Source organism: Colias philodice, chromosome 6 (genome assembly GCF_061535455.1).
Source record: "Colias philodice isolate Cphi_HAF_F1 chromosome 6, ilColPhil1 Martin Lab GWU primary, whole genome shotgun sequence".
Classification (NCBI taxonomy): domain Eukaryota; kingdom Metazoa; phylum Arthropoda; class Insecta; order Lepidoptera; family Pieridae; genus Colias; species Colias philodice.
Window position 1 is genome coordinate 4,117,769 of NC_143091.1, and position 25,066 is coordinate 4,142,834.

The 25,066-nt window shown below is 36.5% G+C and overlaps 4 protein-coding genes across 6 annotated transcripts in view; 2 read left to right on the forward strand and 2 right to left on the reverse strand.

Moving 5' to 3' along the window:
- Asap (ArfGAP domain of ASAP) overlaps positions 1-1,301 on the reverse strand; it is a 52,335-nt gene extending 51,034 nt beyond the window's left edge. For both annotated transcript variants that reach the window (XM_089696209.1, XM_089696208.1), the window contains exon 1: positions 943-1,301. In XM_089696209.1, the coding sequence (XP_089552335.1) occupies positions 943-1,068 (126 nt within the window). In that variant the 5' untranslated portion in view covers positions 1,069-1,301. The remainder of the gene's footprint in view (positions 1-942) is intronic.
- Positions 1,302-3,161: 1,860 nt separating this feature from the next.
- Muted (biogenesis of lysosome-related organelles complex 1 subunit 5) lies at positions 3,162-4,090 on the forward strand. Its single transcript, XM_089696192.1, has 4 exons — positions 3,162-3,220; positions 3,362-3,444; positions 3,624-3,812; positions 3,914-4,090. Exons 1-4 carry the CDS (start codon positions 3,202-3,204, stop codon positions 4,088-4,090), a joined length of 468 nt encoding a protein of 155 aa, XP_089552318.1. The 5' UTR covers positions 3,162-3,201.
- A 3-nt stretch (positions 4,091-4,093) lies between these two features.
- Positions 4,094-5,459, forward strand: LOC149487613 (uncharacterized). Its single transcript, XM_089696191.1, has 2 exons — positions 4,094-4,790; positions 5,016-5,459. The coding sequence occupies exons 1-2, from the start codon at positions 4,094-4,096 to the stop codon at positions 5,324-5,326; spliced, it is 1,008 nt and encodes a 335-aa protein (XP_089552317.1). The 3' UTR covers positions 5,327-5,459.
- Positions 5,460-16,836: 11,377 nt separating this feature from the next.
- Positions 16,837-21,926, reverse strand: LOC149487614 (uncharacterized). Of its 2 annotated transcripts, XM_089696194.1 has the most exons (6): positions 21,748-21,926; positions 21,626-21,663; positions 21,163-21,369; positions 19,146-19,274; positions 18,347-18,412; positions 16,837-17,681 (listed from the first exon to the last, which is right to left on the reverse strand). In XM_089696194.1, the coding sequence occupies exons 2-6, from the start codon at positions 21,627-21,629 to the stop codon at positions 16,837-16,839; spliced, it is 1,251 nt and encodes a 416-aa protein (XP_089552320.1). In that variant the 5' UTR covers positions 21,630-21,663; positions 21,748-21,926. The 2 variants fall into 2 exon arrangements, with proteins under 2 accessions (XP_089552320.1, XP_089552319.1); XM_089696193.1 differs by having other exon boundaries at positions 21,626-21,926.
- Positions 21,927-25,066: the final 3,140 nt, after the last annotated feature.

Here is a 25,066-nt window from a genome sequence, read left to right on the forward strand (position 1 = left end):
TGATTTTGAGCATAGTTAAAACATTAAAATAAATAAATATGTATAGGCAGAATAAATAGCAAACATAACAAAATTGTAACCTGGAAGAATGCTGATAATTCAGGATATTTTTCTAGAAATGTAGGTATATACTTATGTAGCATTATTTCTAATGATTTTATTCTTATTAATACCTACCCATTATTCATCTTTTGAATACAAAATACATATGTGGATATCTGTACCTAATATAAATTAAATAACTTTACTATGTAAAATAGCACTGTAGTTTTAGGATAGGATGAAATGTAATATTATTAGATAATATTCTTACATAATAAATAATAAACACAAATGTCTTATAATTATTCATTCATTAAACTAGAATGAGATTTTATTATAATATTAGTTTAAAAACAGTAAGTAATAAAATATATTGATGTAATTTTTAAATTAATTTGAAGAAACAATTAAAATGTTCTGACAAAGGGAGGAAAAGTTATTGAAGTGAAACTTCTTTATCGGGGTTGGACAAAAATTTAGTGTAACATTTTTGCGTTACGCCGTACGCGTGACATTTTTGCGTTACGCCGTACGCGTGACATTTTTGCGTTACGCCATACTCGTGACATTTTTAAGGTCATAAAGAAGTTTCACTTCTTACGTGTGTACTCTAGTACACGCATACATTTTTTTTATTTAGCCTACACAAGCTGTATATATTATATATCTGTATGTTTATCCAGGATGTAATATAATAATAATTTAAACGTTTTATATTAATTAAATAGCTACGAGGGAGAGTAAGCGCAGGAAAATATTCAAATACCTATTAGCCGATCGTTAATAGTATTACACTACGATACTATACTAGTTAAAGTTCGTATAGAAGTACGTAAATAGTCAGTTAAAACAAGATAATAAATTGATGCGTATATTGAAATGTTAAAGCGGATATCATACCTCTTCCAAAGCGTTGATAGTTTGTCGACATTGTGGTATACGGGAAACAAAAGTAGAAGTTGTGGGCGAATTATAATCCTCTCTTGTTTCCTCGATAAATTCGCCAATGCCAATAAGACCCGGCATGTTGACCACAATGAACAATCAGTTAAAAACTACACACAAACCTAGTCACGTAAAACACATCCGTACCAGAATTCGTTCCAATCTAGAGTAAAGAATTTTCAACATTTTCAAAATCAAGAATATTTGAACACATTATGGACACTTATTCAAAGCACTTGCGATTTTAAAAACAATTTCGCACTTGAAATATCAAACAAACACACCCGCGCTCTACAACAGGAACGAACAAACTGATTGAACGATTTATCATTTATGATGAATAGTGAGTTGCGAGTTGTGACTTGACATTGAATGAAAGACCTACATCAAAATATATCGATACGATCTGTGGATACGATTAATAATTATTATTTTATCTAGTACATATTACATAAAGCTTAATCTGAGTAGTGAGTTGCGCTTTCGGATTAATAATAGACATTCAAGTTAATAGATTATAATACTATTCATAACGTTTTCGTTATATTATTATGTATGTGCTCGGAAGATGCTCGGCATACATATGATATAGATGTAAAAATTGATATAAGTTTAGACTACTAATAATATGTACTTTATATAACTTATTATAATTGAATCAATTAAAATTTAATACACTGCAAAAATAAATTTTTAAACCATAAACACACGAAAGAATGAATTGGCGTGAGCAATTGAGCTGTTTTATTATGCGTCTTAAGCGTCTTATTCACGGTCCATCCCCGACGTACGTCAGCTCAAGGCCGCGGTGCTGGATGTATCCTACCACATATCCTACTGACGATCGTGCGCGCATCAAGCATGGCTAGGGTTGCCAACTTTTATTTGAAGATATAGAGTATATCTGATTTTAAAGGAGGTAAATAAAGAGTAAATAAATATTTTTAAAAATGTATTTTTTTGTACTTTTTGCAGTACTTAACAATTTTTCATTATTTTTAAATGAATTATATGAATCCAAACCACAGACATCCAAATATAAATTTATATATTTCAAGAGCTCATTTTTAATTAATTTTTAATGAAGCTCGGTTTCTCTCTTTCCGCCACTTCACATTCATGACCGAAAAGACTCTTTCAGTAAATGCTGAAGTGGCGGGAACAGAAAGTATATATAGCTAATCATTTTTTTAGCAAACAAATTCGTTAGGACATTTTTTTAAATTAATTGCCATTTTTCTGCAGTAGACTTTTGCATAAAATCTGTGTTATTCATCAATTCGCCTTGGAGTTCTTTTAAAATAATAACTTCTAAATATAAACTGTCCATGTGTACTAGGTTGATCCAAAAGTAATGATAATTGGGTATTTCCTGTGTACATAAAAATATAAAATAACTGTTTTTTGCTTGCTCATGTAGGTACTCACTAGGTTATCACAAAAAAATCATATCAATAGGCCACGTTTCCAAGTACATATTTACATTAATTTCTGTTGGCAACACTGATCTGCTGTACGTCCGCGCTATTCACTGTCCATCTGCACGACGTTCGCGGTGGTGGGGGTGCTCGCTGGATGAAAAATTGGTCGTGCACATCCAGCAAGATAATAATAATAATTATTGACGTACGTCAACACTATTCACTGTCGTTTTGCGTCGTGCATCGTGTATGACCTTGGCGGGACGTACGTCAAGATGGACCGTGAATACGACGCTTAAGACGCTTTAGTAGGTATCAATCTTTCAAACACAAAATGACACATTTAGTGTCTATGGTACTTGTACCTGTGAAAGGCACATGACTAAGTTTGCCAGTTAAAATCATCTTCGCATAGATTAGGGACTTTCTACGAATTTTGAAAACTGCTAAATTGAGGATTTTGTAATAATCATGTCATCTATAATAACTGATAAATGTATTAATTACTTCTCGAACTTATAGTCTGTCTGTCTTTACAGTAAATAACTCATAGTATAATAAAATATGTATAGAAGTAATAAATATTATATTGTAAGCTCATTATATCATATTCCTTTGTTGTGTAACGCATTGAATAATATAAACACGAACTGTATCCAAAAGAGATAGATTACCACTTCATCTATCTCCACATGAACGAAGCAAAAGTGAAAAAAAAATTATGAGAAATCACAAACACTGAAATGACAACATTGCTGTTAATGTCAAAACGTTCCTGTCAAAAAAAAACATAATGACGGAGTTGTCACGAGGTAAAGTTTATCAATAATTTTAGATATTTTCATAGAACGTTAAAAGAATTTCTTCCTGAAATCAAAATATAAGACTCCATTAAGAAATTTAATTTCCAACTGTAATAGTTTCAGCACTGATTATTTTTTCTAACATTACAGAAATCGGAGAAATTTGGACTCGATTATTCGACCATAGACCGTTCTTAAATGGAGAGATAAAGTTTATGTTAAAAGAATTCGAGGTATGGCACAATTACAGAAACTCGAACAAATTGTTTAAATATTACAGTAATAATATGCGAGAAAGGAAAATATATTCACTTACAAATTACAATGTCAAGTCTTTGATAATTATTATTGTGTGACATTTTCCTGTATCAATTCATTGTTTTGTCTTGTGTAATAAATATAATGTTTTTAGGAGAAACGTGGTGACAGAGAAGTTGAAAATCTTTTCAATATTCTAGAAAATATAACAGATATCAAAGATACCCAATTGGATAAAATTCAAAGAAGTTCAAAAGCAGCTTTGCCTGTCCTTAGTGAAAAGTTACAACAAGCTTTAACACTGACTGAGGAAGTTGAGAAGGATTATCTTGTCATACAACAGGTAAATAGATATGTACTAATAATAAAACAAATTTTAGTACGTAAAATACACTATTTTCCTTGTTATTGAGGTGACATACTTAATCAATTTAAACATTTTAGGAGTGTGCTAAAAAGCGACTGGAGAATAAAGAAAAACGACAAAAGGAATGGGATCAGTTCATTGATGATATGAACTTTAAGTGTCAACGAATTGATAATACATTTGAAGAAAAGGAAGAAGAGCTGAGAGATTTATACGCTGATTTAAATCATAAACTTAACATTACTAATAAATAAGCCATGGATCTTAAGGGCTCTCTTGTTGATACACACCTAAGAATATATCCCACTGAAGGTTTAGTTGATTTTTTAAAAACAATTCCTGTTACAAAAGAAGTTCCTTCAAATATTGTTCATATAATTAAAGATGAAAATAATTGTACTGTTACTTCCATAGAAAATGTTGACACAAAGACAATTCAGCTAACAGACAAAGATTATGAACATTTAAAAAAAGTTAAAGAGGTCATGAACAAATTAAAACCAGAAAGTCATAGTCCGGAATCTGAATTAAAAACTAAGGAAAAAGATGATAATATGGTAGAAAAAGAGTTAACAAGAGATTCAAAGACGAACAATGAAAATGATGTTGAAGATTCTGAAGATGCTAGTGACAAGGAAGAGTCCCAAGTTAAGCCTGAGAAAGAAGTACTTAAAGAAGAAAATAAGAAATTCCTCCATACTTCTGATTTAGATTGGCTTTATGTTTACATGAAGAGTAAAAGGCAGAAGGGAGAAGATATTCCATATTTGCATGAGCTATTAGAAGGTGCTGATATTAAAATGCCTGATAATCAAATTCTAAAAAGAAATCCTGATCTAGAAGCAAGGTGTGTGAAATTGAGAGCACAGCAAGAGGCTCGTGAATATAGAAAAATGACTAAAGGTGTTGATAATGTAAGAATAAGATTTCCGGAAGATAGTATTTCATATCAAAGTGAGTATTTTATTATGAAGACTATGACAATATGACACAATTCCATTTTAAACATAGGAATAAATGTTGCATGAACCATTCTATCAAGAGTAATTCACTCACACACTAATAATTAAATTGATTTAATGTTTCATTTGCAATCAAATTAAATACTGACTATCTTTACTTTTTGCAATCACTATCCTACCTAATATAACATTACACTAATTCTATAATTATTTTCAGTGAAACAACTAAACCGGCACTTAATTGCCATCGGTCAATTTTTACTTTCAATATTTGCTGGATTTCTCTTTGGATTCCGAGGAGTTGAATGGATGGTTGGAAATTTGGATTTTGGATTCCGATTGTTACTTGGTGTCATGTGTGCACTGGTTATAGCTCTTGCTGAAATATATTTCTTAGCCAAGAAACTAAATGAAGAATTGTCTATACCAGAAACTGTTCAACTTGGTGGCCCTGCTAAGTTTGCTTCTGACGTCAGTAATTATATATCTAATGCAGTTACAACTACTGATAAAGAACATAAGGATTAAGTTTATTCCAAGATTATGTAGTACCTAATATATTATAGAAATTAGCCTATTTAAGTGTTGCTGTGTCGATGATGCAATTAGAGTTATTATTTCGTTGGTCCAGTATAATTATTAATAAATAATTTCAGTTATATGTTTATTGTTTAGCTATTAATTATTACCTCTTATATTGTACCCATTAACTGAAAATAAACTAAAAAAAAACTTATTTGCCCCCTTTTAAATGAGTACTTTATCCTGGTGATATTCCTGTGAGAATTTCCTATGCCTATGATGGGAAGCCATGGCCTGAGAGCAGAAATAACTTGGCTAAATTTTTATATTATTTCGCAATTCACAATAGGAATTTAGTATCTAAAGTAACAAAGTGCGAGTGGGACGATCGACACTAAGGTTTCCGTAGTAATATTCCGTACGCATTATTTTTGGTATAAATGATGTGTAAAAATCACGTGTATACCTTAAATGTTTGTTTTATTTTCACTTAATAATTATTTTTAAAGTGAATATAACTATAACTATATATTGTGTGAATATTTTAAGGAATATTTGAAGCATATACGTGTAGGTACATAGCGTGTTATCGTTATCGCCACATCTAGCAAAAAAGCAGGTTTGTTTGGGTTTGTTGTATGGTATTTTAAATATTTTTTTTAGTCTGTCTCTGTTTTCTGGTGCGGCCGCGGCACCCTAATTTTATGCACGTCATAACCCACAGATAAGGCTGGTTCACACTTTGATTAGTGCGAGTGCAGGTGATGAGTAGTACTACGTGTGGACAGCGACTGTTTAGTGCGAGTGTTTAGTAGGCTGTGTAGTAAAGTGAATAGAAGCGTGTTCTATTTTTTTGCGAGTGGACTGCGAGTAGCCACGTCCCGCGCGCCCTCCCTTCCCCCTCACTCGCAGTGTGCCTGCCTAAACACGTCTGGACAGGAGTGTTTAGTGTTTAGTGTTTAGCGTAGTGTGTAGCGTCGCGAATTTCACCATTGTCCTGCACTCGCACTAATCACCTGCACTCGCAGTTGAATTGGACACTACTCGCACTACACACCTGCACTCGCACTACACACCTGCACTCACACTAATCAAAGTGTGAACCAGCCATAAGGCCCTTCTCCACAGACATGTATATTTAAGTAGACAACGCAAGTACCGCCATCTGTATGAAAACCAAGCGTGTCATATTTTTTGTACTGACCTTGACGCGTTATGACGTCACGAGCGCTTTTTAGTGATGGTAATTTCATTTTACGCTAAATCGATTAGGACGCCACTCGCGCGGCGATTCTAGTATCGTCCTATCCCATCGAAGTAAATCGAAAGAAATCAGATCAAACTAGATCTATGTCTAAGAGGTAGTTAAATAAATGAATCGTAATCGATTACTAAATCGATTCAAGACAGAAAAATGATAATTACCATAGACAGAGGTATGATAAAATAAAGTTATAAACCTTTTAATATTCTAATAAGTAAACTAATGTGTTTTAGCTTTTTCTTACATATGCCCATTGAGTTACCATGTACTACGTACTAGAGAGGCCATCGAAAGAAAGTAATGAAACTGTCAATCAATCAATCTTTATGTCCCGTTGCATCGATCCATTTTTCTTTTATGTTTTTTTTTTTTTTTTACGTTAGGATTAGGCAAGCATTTGACCATCGCTTCGCCTGATGGAAAGCGACAAGCGTGGTCTAGGATGGAGCATGCCTGCCTAATAAGTGTCTATTCACATTTCTCTTGAATAAATCCAGATTGTAGTTTCTGGGAAAAACGGAAGCCGGAAGATTGTTCCACTCCTTACTAGTACGCATAAGAAAAGAAGAAGCGAATCGCTTAGTGCGTATGGGTGGGATGTCGATGACATAAGGGTGGAGACCGGCCCGGCGTCGAGTCCCTCGATGATAAAAAGGAGAGGCTGGCAACAGGTTATGCAGTTCTTCAGCACATTCGCCGTGAAAGATTCTGTAAAAAACCGCCAAACTGGCTACGTTCCGACGATGTTCCAGACTATGCAGTTTGCATGTGGTTAAGGATTCATTTGCAATGAGTCTAATCGCTCGTTTTTCGATGGAGTCCAAAGCGTTGAGTTGATATTTAGCTGCACCTGCCCAAAGATGAGAGCAGTACTCCACACCGGAGCGAACCTGGGCTTTGTAAAGGTTTAAGAGCTGTTCTGGTGTGAAGAACTCCCTCACCTTAGAAAGTATTCCGAGCTTCTTAGCTGCAACTTGTACTTTGGACTCAATGAAGCTCTTGAAATTCAGGCTAGAAGAGATTGTTAGGCCTAGAAGCTCCAGCTCATTGGATAAATTTAAGGACACATCCTGAAAACTGGGTGTTAGACCGAAACCAGTGCGCTTAGCTGTAAACAGACAAGCCTGTGTTTTTGAAGAGTTGAACCCGACTAAATTAGCTTCACCCCATTTAGAGACCGCTTTTAAAGTAAGATTCAACCGCTCAACCATAGCCTCTCTTTGCTCCACCAACACTTTATTGCCTGTCTGCGCTCCGGACGTATAACTGTCTACAACTGTGCTGTCATCCGCATACGCGTATATATTAGGACCTAACAAGTCGTTTATGTGAAGCAGAAACAAAGTTGCAGACAGAACCGACCCTTGTGGAACACCGGCGTTTAGTGGTAATTGATCCGACGAACAACCATCGATCACCACTCGAATAGAACGCTCATCCAAAAAGTCAGATATCCATTTGCACAGACCTGGACAAATCCCAAATGCAGGGAGCTTGTTGATAAGACCGCTGTGCCAGACCCTGTCAAATGCTTTGGAGATGTCGAGAGAAACCGCAACCGCTTCCCCAAGCTTCTCAACAGCAGATCCAAACATGTGGGTAAGGTGAACAAGAAGGTCCCCAGTAGACCTATGACGACGAAATCCGTATTGATGATCGCTGAGGAGATCGTTACCTTCCAGGTACCTCAGAAGCCTGTTATTTAGAATACGCTCCATTACCTTACACATTATGGAGGTGACAGAGATCGGCCGGTAGTTTCCCGGGTCACTGCGACTTCCTTTTTTCGGGATTGGTTGGACATTGGCTATTTTCCAAGACATAGGAACTTTACCAGTTTCGTACGATAGGCGGTACAGTCGTGTTAAGATCGGTGATAATTCAGGAGCACAATTCCTAAGCACCAGAGCAGGAATACCGTCTGGTCCACTTGCCTTATTCACATCTAGACTCCGGAGACATTTAATGACCTCTTTTTGAGTGATTCGGAATTCAGACATGCTTAAACCACAGTGAGGTAGAGAAGGAGGTACCTTATTGCCATCGTCCAGACGCGAATTGTTTGCAAAGAGATTTGCGAAGAGATCAGCTTTTTCTCTCGCACTATGGGCAAGTGCACCGTCAGGTTTTAAAAGTGGTGGTAGAGATGTTTTGCAGAAATTGGCTTCTACCGCTTTTGCTAGGGACCAAAAGGCTTTAGACCCAGAGGGGTAGGAAATAAGCTTGTCCCCAATTTGACTGATTCTATTAAGGCGAGTCCTTTTGAGCGTTAGTTTGAAGGACTTAGCGGCTTTGTTGAAGTTTCTCTTTTTTGTTGATATATCAGGATCTTTGCGTGCTCTAGCATCGGCCCAGGCTCGATATGCTTGGTGTTTAAGATGTTCAGCTCGTCTACAATCGGCATTATACCATGGCTGTTCTTTGCCACCGGAAGATACGTCTGAGAATGGAATAAAATATTCCATAGCCTGCCGTATAACGTCTTCAATAGCACTAGCACATTTCGTCGGATCATTAGATGAGAAACATATTCGCCGCCAAGGGTAAGAAGCGAAAAAATGACGCATTTCGTCCCAATCCGCTAAGGAATAACGCCAGATACGCCTAGTTTTCACAGTACTGGGTTCCGGTGGGGAATAGGTAGTTATAGCTTTTACAAGGCAGTGGTCTGAAGAGCCTAAAGGTGATGAAACACAGGTCGAATATCTTTCTGGGTCTGTGGTTAGCAAGAGATCCAGACAATTAGCCGTATGACCGTCAACGTCAGGTATCCGAGTTGCCTCTTTGACAAGTTGTGTAAGACCCAGAGACAGAGCGAGATTGTGAACTTCTTTGCCTGCGTGGTCGGTTTTCAAGTAGGGAAATAGCCAGTCCTGATGACTGGCATTAAAATCCCCTAAAAGAACTAATTGAGCAGATGGAAATTTCTGCTGAACTGAGTCAGCGGTCAGGCTAAGATATTGGAAGAGTCGGGTTGTGCCTTGATCAGGAGTGTGGGAGCGATAGACAACGGCGTATATTATTTTGTCAACACCGATATCAGCGAGAAGCCAAAGAACTGAGAAATCCTTATTGTCAAGGTGGCGAAGACGTTTATAGCAGATCTTGTCAGAAATGTAGACACAGACACCGGCTTTTGCGTGAAAATTATGTTCAAGGACATACCCTGGATAATCAAGGTATGCCGTATCGGAAGGTGGTTTAATCTGCGTTTCAGTAAGAAACAGTAAATGTGGTCTTTCAGTCTCAAGGTGGTGATTGACAGGGTTGAGATTTGAGTGCAATCCACGAATGTTAGTGTGGTGCACTTTAAACGGGAGGAAGTGCAACCGCTGTATAAACTTTCTTTTTCTTTTGGACCTTTTCATATTTTTATATTTAGTGTGAAGTGTGAATAGACAGGGTAATTGGAAGTTGGTCGAGATTTAGTGAGTCGGTAGGTCGAAGCAAACATCAGAAGTATGCTGATGGGGGACTAGCTTGGAGACTGCGGGGACGCCCGTACCCCCCCAGTTATCGCCATCGGGTCCTCCCGTCCGGTCGCCAACCGGCACGATGGAGCAAAACTGGGATTTTTCGAAAGCGGCGGGGCAGCCTTTCGCAGGTGGCTCTCCTACTACTTGGGCCCCCTACAACTAACGGTCAGCCAGCGGTCAACCGTGCTACGGATCCCGCTACCCTCCAAAGCTAGGCACCCGGCACACTAATAATGCCACTTCATAAAACCGCAACTCACTAAACAACTAACCAGACCCAACCCCCGAGTGGCTACAAATGTTCGGGTTACTTGGAAAACTGAAAAAACAAACATAGTCTAAGCAATAAGGAGTTTTGTTAAAAAACTCCCAAGATGACACTTTAACTAATGGCGTCCATGTCATAATATTTATTTTTAGTACCTTTGTATTAAAATACTTAAAAGTTCTAGGTCAAGTCGTATTAAATGACAAAAAAAATCTATGCCTTTTTTTCTGAAAAATTGCTCCTTAAAATTATCATTTTTCTGTTCGATTATAAAATCGATTAGAATCGAGAACTGTTGCATCAAATGAACATCACTAATCACAAAATTGGACAGAAAAATGAGAACAGAAAAATGAGAAGACGCTATAATATTCATTGCTTGTTATCATACGACGCGATCTTTACCGTGCCAAGTAAAAGCCGCAATGTATTCCGAATCATTTCGTATGATTTGGTATCCGTGTTTGTCACGATCGTTTTCCACAGATATTCTTTATTTGATTTTAAAATAAATAGTGCATATTCTGATTAGAAAATTACTTACCGGTGGAAGGAAACATCTCTGCTAACTCGGCCACTCACAGCTGTGGAGTTTCTACAGTTTATAACGGCGCAATTCGGCATTTTACTTTATTCAGCTTCACGTCTTTCCTTGGCGAACTGCAAGCGCGGACTGAGTGTAGGCCAGCGTCAAGTAAGTTTCATAAACTTAGTTTGGACACGGGAAGTACATACACTCGCTTAGTCTATCTTGATACATGTCTGTGCCCTTCTCCCATTACGATACGCACAGGCGATTCAAGTATCGTGCAAGTCTCGGAGACCAAAGAGTGTAATTAGTAACTATTTATTATAAGGGAAAGCGAGCCTGCATCTTGCGTGATAAAACGAGAACCCATGAACACTAGCGCCCCAAGCGTATGGCGGGCGCATTAAAGGTGCTATAGATTACCTATACCTATACGTATATCTATATAGGTACCTATGTCCTATAGATATTACTGCTACGTCGCTATAGCTATTCTGATAATAATTTACATTGCGTTACCTTTTGGCCCTGCGCAGACGGCACACTTTTTGTGCGATCGAGTCTGCGGCGCACAAAAAGTCTGCATGGCGCGCAAAAAGTCGGTCGCGGATTTTTCACAGACTCAACGCACACGACGCACATCTTCGATCATTTTGTAGGCAGAGCTGTAGGGACGTAGACGCTATGGAAATCGTGCAGAGATCGCGAAGTATTATTTTGTACATGAAGTACAGAAAAAGAAGAAGAAATAGAGAATTTTGGGTACATTCTATACTTTCCATACTAATACTAAACATTCAATTCTGAAACAACATCCGGCAATTTTTTCAAATTTTATAAAATGTCTGTTACTACATTTGATGAGTTGCTATTTATTTTGAGACCTGCTTTGACTCATTCAGAAATAACAATGAGGAGGTGCATTGGTCCAGATAATAGATCTCTGGCGCCATGATAATAGATCGCGTGCGTTACGTCCACCCCTAGCAAATGCAGATTGCCGACTAAAGTGTGCGCCGTCTGCGTTAGCGCGCGTTGAAGCAAACGTTCAATTTTTTTCACACACATTTTGTGCGGAGCGGCGCGCCGCGGCGCGGTGCGGTCTGCCCGAATTACACGGATTTTTTGTGCGCCGGACTTTTTGCGCGTCGTGTGCGTTACTGCATATAATTGCATAGGTTCTATTTTCACAGACTAAAAAGTGCGTCACGGATAGTCTGTCGTCTGCGCAGGGCCTTATCACAACTGTATTATTGTGTCGATCTGTTCTGGCGCGTACAATAATTGTATGCGTAAACCAAATTACACAATGCATATAAAAAAAATCTAGTTGCGTAATAAATTGGTGGCTGGACTTAAAGCTAAACATTTCCAGGTGATAAAAAAGATAAAAACAAATCACTTGACACATTTGAAAATCTAAAGATAATTGGGCCAGGTAAATAAAACGCTTTAAATTAATTGGGAGTTTATTCATTTTTTTCCACACTATATTAATTAGCATTCTAGTAGCCTAAGATAATTTATGTATGTATTTGATTAGGCATTATAATAACACAAACATAACAAATAAAATAGCGCAACTTGCTGCTGTTATTTGTTATGTTTGTGTTTATTATAATATGCTTGAGCACACTGCTTCAAAGGATCGTCGTTTTCTACATAATATGTTAATTTTCCTGACAAAATACGATTCATTGATCTGCACCAGCTATATAAAAGTATATTTATTGTGATTTTAATAAAATAACGTTTAAAATCATTTTCATGGGTATCATAATCATGGGAAAATACAATAAAAGTATCAATAAACATTTTAAGTTGTGCTTTTATATTTTTATTTATATTCGTTTTTAAATACATTGCTATTAACTCTTGAAGTTCATTAAATGTATTTGAAATTTTTTGGAAGGATAGCAAAGCCATTGTTTTTTTATATTAAATTCTTTAGCTTTTAAGTATTCATTTCCTATATCTTCCTTATTTGATAACAAGGAACTTCTACACTTGTATTTTTTTATTATTTTGCTCAAACATTTTCTTAGAACCCATCCACATACATAACTGCGTTGTTGATGATCTGAAGAATGATCAACATTCAATGAGCAGAGGGCATTGTAAAAATTTTCTTCTATTTCAATTTCATGCGTGTTTATTTTCGTGCTTGGATTTCTCTCCAAACTGTCTTCTTCCTTTATTAAAAAAAAGTCTAAATATTGTTGGCACTTATTAAAATCTTCTTCGCAATTCGCGTTTATAGCATGAGCAGAACTGAAATTATTAAGTAAAATTGTTTTAAAGGCACTTTTAAATCGACAGTTTGGAGATGTTGATGTATTTCTTTCGCCTGAACTTATTTCCGAAGAAATTTTCAATAGGGTTCTGATTGAAGTTCCTTGTTAGCATGGAGTCAAAAGAATACTTATTGCTTAATATTTTCCATAATTGTTGCATACCCTCGATTGTCTTTATAAAATTACTTATAGATGGCGCAGATGATTCAACAATGCGTATTTTGTTACCGTCTTTTTTCTTAACCATATATTTAACATTTTTTTTAAATATTTTACTGTCTTGCCATAACTTATAAATAAACCATATTAACACCTCTATAAATTTTTTCATTAATTATATTAAAGCTTCCCGCGTTCAAACTATCAAATAGTTAATCCAGTAGGAGGAACTACTGGTATAAGTTGCCGGCACTCATTTGGTAAATTTTTTCTGGCTGGTTGAATTTTTGGCTGGCTGGTTGCTACAGAACACTTAAGTGTTCCGTAGCAACCGCCACTGAATATTGACTGAATATTTGTGTAGCCATTTGCACTCAAATTTTTTTCATTTTTTCTGGCAGTACATCTTCTGTGATTTTGTGAAGATACCTGAAAGTAAAAAAAAAGGTGATTATTATTATACATACAATTCCAGTTAGTATCTATGATAAAAGGAAAATCTAAATCTAGTTTATAAAAAGAGTTTAAATTAGATTGCAAATCCCTGGAACTTAAGTACCTTAGCTCTCCGTAACTTTTGTCTGCTTCATATAACATCTGGAAGTATTCCCATTTTATCACTTTTTTTATTCCCATCCTCAAAATCGATGTACTGCATGTCTTTTGTTAAAAGATTATTTCTTAATCCTTTAATTAAATATGGCACATCAAATAATGGAATTATTTGTTTTGAATCACATTCATACATATCATAACGCCATTCTTTTCCATTTCTTAAATATTTATCCTTTGTATCCTGTACTAAGCTACTTAATGCACTGACATTAGTGGCTCCTTGGCCACAGACCGAACACAATATTTTTAAGCCTGTTGAGTGCACATGCCTGACCTCATATTATTTTGATAACAATTTTTAATTCAAACTTCTGCAGGCTTTGGGTAAAAAAGTAAGCAACTGGTTGTTTATAGTTATTTTTGATGCCCTTGATCATAAACACTAAAACATGATTAGCGATTTTCATTTTGCTACTATGACTTATGAAGCCTTTTAGCTGATCATTTGCTGCATCATATTGGATGTTCGGTGTGAGCGACATCTAATCAAAGATGAGTGTGCATAGGCGGTCATCCTCATTCATTCCTCTGACAGTCTTTTAATTTGTCAAAAATGATTTTATTAATCCCTGGAGACATTTTTATTTGAGCCAGCAGGTTTCGCAATGATTTTGAAGATGGCAGTGTAAAATATTTGTACATAATGTGTATAATTTAGGGCTTCTTTTAAAATATAAAGTCAAGGCCAACACTTTTTATTCAGTGTTATAACATCTTCCTTTAGGTTTTTTCAGAGCTTGTTTAAATTGTAGTCCAGTAAAAAAATTTTCCAGCTTCTGACCTAAAAAATAAAAACTTTATTAAAGATATATTTTTTTCCAATGAAATCAGTACATTTGCAGCTTCATTTGAGCTGCAGCCTGCGTGCTCTTACCATACGACCCACTGACTAGTCGAAGCTCATAACGACCTTGTGGCAGTATTTTCGTGACGGCATAGGGGCCTCGCATCCCGGAGTCTAACTTTTCGGTAGACTGGCTCGTCTTTTTCACATAAACAAGGTCATCAATGCGAAAGGGCTGAGGCACTCTGCGGCGCTCGTTCACATAAGCATCTTGCTTCGCTCGGTTGTCTTCAAGCAGCTCACTAGCGCGCTGTCGAGCCAGTTCTCGCAATGATTCTCGGTTCGGACTGGTGGCTTCCGACGCAATGTCGCGGACCACGGATCGGATGACAGGCGTAACACCATCGCTGTCAATTAACAAATTTAAAGGTGAACATTTAGTCTATATACAGGGTGTCCCACTGTTGGTATACTAAGCTCAAAATAGGTTATAGTTTTGCATACGCTGAGTACGTAAAAAATACTTAAAAAATTCCAGACGCATTTTTTTTTCAAATAGATGAAATCTTAAAACTTTATGTGTATACCCATAACAAGCAACCCGCCCAGCTTTGCCACCAGCACGTGGGCTATCGTTTAAGATTATGTTTTCATAGACAAAATGCTCACATTAGGGAAGCGTTATATGCCGGCTGCGCGAAGCCAGAGAAGAAAACATGGATTTTCAGGAAAAATTTAGCTAAAAATTTTTGACGTAATTTTGTTGTTAAGTATTTTTTTCATGATCAGTGTATGCAAACCTATAAGTCCCTTCGCGATTAGTATACCAATAGTGTGACACCCTGTATAATAATGTATAATCGGTTTAATCATTAATAATCTGTGTAAAACATTTTTAAAAATTGTACGCCACATGGCAGATCACAGCGGATCACCTAATGTACCCATTATCCACCCAAACCCACCTAATACCCATAATACCTGTGACTCACAATAAATAATTTTTGAATTTGAATTTGGAATATATCGTCGGAAATAACCGGCCAGACCGAGAAACTGTCTCACCTCTTTTACATTTCTGGGTGTTCGGGCCTTGACCAAAGCTTCAATTTTATGCGGACTCGGCTTTACCTGACCATAGCCTACGTACGCCCCAAGTACTCTACCTCTCTAGCCAAAAATGTACATTTCTTTAGGTTGATGGAGATACCTGCAGTGGTCAAAGTTCGTAGCACCTCGGAGAGTCTGTAGTCTCTCGTCTATCGTCTCACTTGGTATCAAGACGTCGTCGATGTAGACGATCGATGTAGTCGATGAAGCCTTGCCGGCCTCGATAAAAGGACGAAGAGTATCAGATATTACGCGCTGATAGACTACAGGAGCATTGGCGAATCCGTACGGCATTTTTAAATACTCAAAGTGACCCTCGGGCGTGACAAAGCCAGTGTAGCGAATGGAATCGTTATGCATTGGAATTTGATGAAAGCCTGTAGCCATATCTAAACTTGTAAAGAACTTGAGTTTGCCTAAACGATCAATATGATCGTCAATAAGTGGCAATGGATATCGATCCTTCACTGTGTTCGCGTTCAACGCCCGAAAGTCAACACACATCCTGTCGCTACCACCTTTTTTCTTAACTAGCAAGATAGGACTCGAGAACTCTGATTCGGATTCCCTAATTATCCCCTTACTCAGCAGATCTGAGATCATTAATTATTTCCCGCACTCGAATCTTTTCGTGATAGGACATCTTATAAGGTATGTACACTATTGAAGTTTCATCTATTCACTATCTATTAGAATGTCTACAGGCACACCCTGAATCACTGCAGACGCTATATCGTTTCGTTGATAATCATCTTGGATCTCATAACAAAAGTTTACGTTAGGTTTACCGCGTGATTCGCTGCGCTGCTTTGCAAAACAATCTTCTACTTTATGTCCCATCTTTTTGCAAAAACTACACGGCTCAGGTTTACTCGTAACTCGATTAGAAACTGACCCCGATGACTCATTTCTATCAAACGTATTATTTAATCTCACGCGTTTGGGGCATTCGTTTTGTTTGTGACCGAAACCATTACATTTAAAACATTTAGATCGTGTACTATAATGTTCTCTTTTTCACGAATGACTTTGAGGCTCAATATGTTTATTACGAACGGGGGTCTGAGCCGGTTTAATATAAATCGACAAAAATCCAACTAAGTCACAGGGTAACAAGTTAGCGTTCGTAGCGGCCGCACGAATCTGCGGGTCGGTTATACCGCGAATAATTATTGCACTAATTAATTCTTCACTCAAACCCTTGACAACGCGTAATCGCAACAGTGAACGTCTAGCATACTCAGCATATGTAGGATAACGATCGGAATCTGTCTTCATAACTTCGAATAGGATGTCAGCACTATCTATTCTACGCGGGCACAACGATGGGAAATCACGTTTAAAAATAGACCACGAACGCTCATTAGTAGACCATTCACTAAACCAGACACGTGCATCACCCTTTAAGCAATTACCTATACGTGCCAAGCACTCGCGATCGTCCCAACGATTAATACGGCACAAATGATCCACTTCCTCACACCAAACATTAAAATTATTTAAAGCAGGGTCAAAACTAGAAATATAAATATGGTTGGATCTCACCGGGTTTACAGCATTGATTGTCGTAGTAATTTTATCCAACACTTCACTCAACACGGCGTCAGCGCTCGACGGCAACGATGCAGGCACGCTCCCCGTAGCCGACGTCACGCTCTCCGTAGCCGACGTCACGCTCCCCGTAGCCGACGTCACGCTCCCCGTAGCCGACGTCACGCTCCCCGTAGCCGACGTCACGCTAGGCGCCAACAGGTCGGCGTGGGCGGCCACCGTATTGGATGAGTCACTCGATAATCTAAGCAAAAGCGGCGGCGGCGTGTGCGAGCGCGAGAGCGTGGCCTGGCACGCCGCGCTAGCTGCACCTATATTGCAGCCCATAGAATTATCCTAACGCAGTCAAACGTGATATAATCGTTTGAAGCTGTTGTTTGATACCCGGATCAGAAGAACGTCCACGTTTTCGAGATTTGCTACCACCCTCTTTAAACAATACGATAAACTAACACAAGTTCAAAAGATTTCACTAAATTTTTTTTTAAAACAATTCCCCTAACAGTCTAGAAAACCAACACAGATGCGGGTGGTACCCACTTCTGAAATTAGCCTTTTAGACAAAATACTTCCAAAGAACAATAAAAATTTAATGTTAAATGTTAACAAATGTTTGTAAGCAAAATGGTGAACGTCCATCCGATCCGACGGTCCAAAAGCAAGAGAGCGCCATGTCTGTCATCTGCCACCGTCTATTGCCTATTCCACTAACTGTAGATTAATACAAATGTTGAACATATAACCCCCCAAATTGGATGTACCAATTAATCACTCTCCAGATAAATATAAAAAATAAAATTGTGTCAATTGACGCCATTTTTCCATAACATGCCGTTAAACATTACTTTTGTAAACTGTCATGAATTAAATTGTCTTAAAAAATTTATCGGAGGTATTAAAAACCAGCCCTTAATCAAAAAATAACAATAAGTATATCCAAATTTTACAAATTAATAACATTTGCACAATGTGTCACCTTTTATGGCCTTCTGGGATGTCGAAGGCTGGTTGCTTATTTCAGGTTCCAGTTGATTTTGGAGTCCTTGAAAAGGTTAAAAGAATAAGTGTAAAAATAATTTGGAAAATCCAAAAGTGCACGCCTCATAATTTTTTTTTAATAAATATTTATTAATTATTATTTTTGTTTATTTAATAACAATTAAACCACATCGAATCAGACCCTGAAAAATGAAAGGGTTCTATTCCTGAGCATACTCAAGCGTAAGAGAAAAAAAAAGACTCGATTAGTAAAGTATTTCGGTCGCTATCGTGTTAACAAGAAAAAGGATCCGCACATACAGACACACGGACGTCCAAGACAGAACTTTTTTAAACTGTTTTTTAACTAGTTTAAATAACAAAAATGACATCAAAAATATCATGAACGTTAAAAATAGTGTTTTTTCTTAATATGTGTGTGTATGTATTATCTTACAAGTGCAATGTATGATACATAAAGACATTTTAAGTTTGAAAAATCAGATGTTTTGCGCGAAGTGACAGTAGTACCCACCTCAACGCTTCGCTTATGAGGCGTGCAAAAACACACAAAAAAGTATCATGCTTATATTAAAAGGGTTCATTATTATTTCACTTCATTAATACAAGTATGGTATATATTTTGAATGAAAAAAAAAATAAATAAATAAATAATAATAAATGAGATTTTAAGTATCTTATATTTTGATATGATACCTTAATTAACATCCCATTACATAATTGCTTTTGCCCATTTAGTTAAAAAGAGCAGTAATAATAAATAATAATTATAATACCTTTATCTAAAAATTGCTGATTTAATGGGACATCAATATCTTCATTTGCCCTTGTCTCACAAGGCCACATCCTTGGCTGAGAATAGTTATGTTCCATGTAAACTGCTGTACTCGCAGAAGAAAATATACCTGTAATTATTATAAGTAGCAAAGTCAAAAATTATGAAAGATAAAATTATAGAATGTATCATTTTATTTTTTTGAAGTGAAAACTTCTTTAGCGGCTTTGGGTATAAAATCTTAAACTCGCGTCAGGACATGTGGCCTGATCGAAAAAGCGTTAGACGGATTTTTTTTTAGCCCTTTGCCCTTTTTTTTTTTTTTTTTTTATTCCATTCGTAAGACGGATACCATTTCAAAATATCAAACATGCTCAACGTTAATAATCAAGTTTTCACTTCTGCCGGCACTCCCGGAGTGCAGCCCGTCTTTTTTTTTTCAATAGTCTTGCAGTTGAGCATTTTGGAATGAAAACTGGTTGAAGAAACTAAAGAATAGTGGTTGAGCATTGACTGGTGGTCATCAAGCTAGTTAGTCTATCACTGAAGACTTTGTTACTAAAAGCTTAGTAGTGTTTTACCAGCAGAAATAAGAACCAGTTCCCTAACTAAAAATAGTGTGTGTTATATACCTCGTGTGTTCATAAGTTTTGAGACGAATTTTGTAGTAAAAAAATAAGATAAAATATCACTGGCTGATATTTATTTCTTTTTCCAATGTTGAATTTGGAATGTTTACTTTTAATTCCTTTGATTTTCAAATTCATTTCTTTCAATTTTCTCGTGATGGAGGGAACTAAAGAATTACGTGCGACCGTGATTTCGCTGTCAAGGCGGGGAAAAAACCAATGGAGATTTTCTGTGAGGTGAAAATTTTTGGTGTGAGCCGTAACTTCGTGTATTACACTATCAAACGATACAAGGAGACTAATTCTTTGCAAGATCGCCAGAGAAGTGGCCGGCCACGCTCTGTGAGGACGCCTGCGAACATCAAAATCATCAGAGAGCGACTTCGCCGAAATCCATGACGCACTCAGTGAAAACTCGCACTGAAGACTGATATTTCGCGCGTATCAATCAACAGAATACTAAAATATGATCTTAAGGTAAAGGCGTACAGCCGTAGGAAAATTCACTTTTTAAACGACCGCCTTCGTAAATTGCGACGCGAACGTTGTCCAATACTGCTTAGAAGACACGATAGGAGGAAGATACTCTTTACTGATGAGAAAATCTTTACTGTCGAAGAAAAGTTCAACCGACAAAACAATAAAGTGTATGCCAAAAGTAGCAAGGACGTCCCACCTTCAGCACGGAATGTCTTGCGTACTCATCATCCGGCTGGTGTGATGATATGGTGGGGAGTTTCGTATGAAGGTGTCACTCCGCTGCATTTCTGCCAACAAGGTGTCATGGTGAAAGCCAAGAATTATCAAAGTGATATTTTAGAGCCTGTTGTGAAACCCCTGTCTCATACTTTATTTCACAACAAGGATTGGGTTTTCCAGCAAGACTCGTCGCCATCTCATAAGGCAAAAACCACCCAAGCTTGGTTGAAGGAGAATGTGCCGGCCTTCATTGCAGCTAACGAATGGCCCTCCTCCAGCCCCGACCTCAACCCGCTGGATTATTCTTTATGGACTGAATTAGAGCTCAGGGCTGCCGAAAGTCCCACCGAAACTTGGAGTCACTGAAGCGAGCTCTTGTCCAAGAGGCAAAGCGAATTCCATTGGAAAAGATTCGTGCCGCTATAGATGACTGGCCAAATCGTCTGAGGGCCTGTATAAAAAATAAGGGTGGACATTTTGAGTAATAATGAAAGTTTATTGTTTGTTATTACTCACTTAATATATTGTATAAATTTTAGAATTATAAGTTAAATATTACAAAAGATATGCAACTTTTATTTCTTCTCAAAACTTATGAACACACGAGGTATACATATAATAATCCTACCTAAGAGAATGATTAATTTGATAAATAAAGTATTAACAGCTATGGGTAATATTCAAACTCACCATTCAAGTAGATTGATGGAACAGACAAATTGAGTAAACGGTGACATGAAACTTTGTGCTCAGGCTTGAAATGGTAATCACAGACTCTCTTGTTTCTGTAGATCTTGTCAGGCTCAAGATCTTTTAGTCGTTCACCTACAATTGACATCCAGGTAGCAAACAACTCCGGTCGTCTTGTAGGGTGAGGGAAACGATGCATATATGCTCCTGTGAATACATAAAAAAAACCTTTACAGTATAGAAATACGCAATAAATGTTAAGTGTTCTCCATATTTAATTATTTTTATATATTTAAAAATATAAATATATAATACTTACTCAAATATTTAAAATTTTTATAATTTTTTGTAAAATAGTGGTTATGCAAACAAAGATGTTCTGCGGCCATGACCAAAACAAACAATAAGGGATATGAACTGGTAGCATCAGTTCATTATAAATAAATAATTTTGAGAAACTTACCCATTTCACTACATCCAAAAACACAATACACCTTCCTCCTAGAAGCCATTTTAAAATTATCAACAAACTCAACAGTCAACTACTAAACAAAACTTAACTTAAACAATTAAAAGAAACTAAACAAACAACAGGCTATCAATAACAAATGTGAACAAAACAGAACAAATTAAATAACAATCGAGAGAAGCAAAACAAAAGGGGGCTTCGCAATTAATCGCAATTCACAACTTCGCAAGTTCGCAAAGCATTCGCAAGCGAATTATTATAAAGGCATTCGAATAATTCAAATTTCAGAAAACAAACACACTTGACAGAATCTGTCAAGTAGGCCAGTAGAAATCGACACTAAAAAACCCTAAATTCGCAAAGCACGATGTAGATTTGAATTTTTTTTTGGTATGTTGTTTGGATCAGTTAGGGTGATGTAAATCCCAATTTGCAACTTCGAAAAAGTTGTGCTCGCTGCGCACCACGTGATAAACTGCGAAAATTTTGGACTTTTTTCACTTTTTGCTCTAAAAGTCATAAACTATGCGTTTCCGACAAGTATGATTCAGTACATAAATTAAGGTTATTAAATTTGCAACAATTTAAGCCTAACCGCAGCTCTCTAAACCTTATAACGACTAAACTGTGGCCATTCGAAGATGGTTCATTTTTCCGGAAATATTGAAATTTTTAGTTTTGCTCCCGTTTGAAGCAAAATATTGGCAAAAACCGCTCGTTCTATGAGAAGTTCGTATAATAAAGTTGTAGTGCATTTAATTTTCTTTCATAAGAGCATAGAACAAAGTCTGTGAGACAAATAGTTCACTCACAATATCTGAAAAACAAAAAGAAGGTAGAAATAGATTTTTAAAGAATTGAAACTGAGGGCATATAAAATCATAAAAAGGATAATACTTGTATACGTAGTATATTATTATTAGTCTGTGATAATACTTTTTCATTTGCAGGATAGGTAATTAACAAAATTACAAAGATAATTAAATTTGCAACAATTTAAGCCTAACCGCAGCTCTCTAAACCTTATAACAACTAAGCTGTGGCCTTTCAAAGATAGTCAGTTTTTCCCGAAATTTTCAAATTTTTAGTTTTGCTCCCGTTTGAACCAAAATATTGGCAAAACCGCTCGTTCTATGAGAAGGTCATAAAATAAAGTTGTAGAAAATTTAATTTTGTTAATTACCTATCCTGCAAATGAAAAAGTATTATCCTTTTTATGATTTTATATGCCCTCAGTTTCAATTCTTTAAAAATCTATTTCTACCTTCTTTTTGTTTTTCAGATATTGTGAGTGAACTATTTGTCTCACAGACTTTGTTCTATGCTCTAATGAAAGAAAATTAAATGCACTACAACTTTATTATACGACTTTCTCATAGAACGAGCGGTTTTTGCCAATATTTTGGTTCAAACGGGAGCAAAACTAAAAATTTGAAATTTTCGGGAAAAACTGACTATCTTTGAAAGGCCTCAGCTTAGTTGTTATAAGGTTTAGAGAGCTGCGGTTTGGCGTAAATTGTTGCAAATTTAATTAGCTTTGTAATTTTGTTAATTACCTATACTGCAAATGAAAAAGTATTATCCTTTTTATGATTTTATATGCCCTCAGTTTCAATTCTTTAAAAATCTATTTCTACCTTCTTTTTGTTTTTCAGATATTGTGAGTGAACTATTTGTCTCACAGACTTTGTTCTATGCTCTAATGAAAGAAAATTAAATGCACTACAACTTTATTATACGACCTTCTCATAGAACGAGCGGTTTTTGCCAATATTTTGCTTCAAACGGGAGCAAAACTAAAAATTTCAATATTTCGGGAAAAATGAACCATCTTCGAATGGCCACAGTTTAGTCGCTATAAGATTTAGAGAGCTTTAATTAGGCTTAAATTGTTGCAAATTTAATAACCTTAATTTATGTACTGAATGATACTTGTCGGAAACGCATAGTTTATGACTTTTAGAGCAAAAAGTGAAAAAAGTCCAAAATTTTCGCAGTTTATTATTTGCGTATAATCTTTTTTCCTACTTTCCCAAATTTTGTAATTTTGTTAATTACCTATCCTGCAAATGAAAAAGTATTATTCTTTTTATGATTTTATATGCTCTCAGTTTCAATTCTTTAAAAATCTATTTCTACCTTCTTTTTGTTTTTCAGATATTGTGTGTGAAATATTTGTCTCACAGACTTTGTTCTATGCTCTTATGAAAGAAAATTAAATGCACTACAACTTTATTATACGAACTTCTCATAGAACGAGCGGTTTTTGCCAATATTTTGCTTCAAACGGGAGTAAAACTAAAAATTTCAATATTTCCGGAAAAATGAACCATCTTCGAATGGCCACAGTTTAGTCGTTATAAGGTTTAGAGAGCTGCGGTTAGGCTTAAATTGTTGCAAATTTAATAACCTTAATTTATGTACTGAATCATACTTGTCGGAAACGCATAGTTTATGACTTTTAGAGCAAAAAGTGAAAAAAGTCCAAAATTTTCGCAGTTTATCACGTGGTGCGCAGCGAGCACAACTCTTTCGAAGTTGCAAATTGGGATTTACATCACCCTAACTGATCCAAACAACATACCAAAAATTCAAATCTACATCGTGCTTTGCGAATTTAATGTTAATTTCCACTGGCCTAAAGTGTCAACTGTGGTTATTAGTTAATTGGGATAAGGATTAATCGTTAATATATTTTAATCCTTAGATTAATTAATCGTTATCCCATTAAATGATGTTTTATTATAGACTGTTTCAATACCAGCAAAATACTTTTTAAATGAAAAAAATTGGATATTCCATTCAAAAGATATAACGAATTTTCAAAAGTGTCAATCTACAGAAAATAGTAGGTACCTATACTGTTTAATACAAGAAGCAGGCCGTAGTGCGGGACGGGGTGAAGGTGATTTTCATGTGATTAAAAATTAAACCTATAGTCCGACCTATAGTAGACTTTTCACTGTCACGATATCGCTATCTATGCGGGTGAAACCGCAGGGCATTGCTAGTTTCAAATAAACAAAAATCAAAAGCCGTGCGGGCGATACTTGCAGCTTGCTGCGAGATATACGGAACTAGACCGATAAGCTGCGAGATGTCGCGAGTAGCTTTCGCAATGTGTTTCGCAACTTCTCGCAAGAAGCGCTTGACAAACGCCGCCTAAGGCCGCGTTTCCATCTGCATGTAAACTTCCGCAAGAACTGTCCGACAGTCTGTCTGACAGCAACTTGCAAGTGTAAACCATGTAGCAAGTTCTGTCGCGACAGTTTGTCAAGCGCTTCTTGCGAGAAGTTGAGAAAGCGTGTGTAAACATGAGGCGGCGTTTCCATCTGCAAGTAAACTTCTGCATGAACTGTCCGACAGTCTGTCTGACAAACTTGCAAGTGTAAACTATACCCCGTTTTCCAATTACAGAGCATAATGCGACTCAGT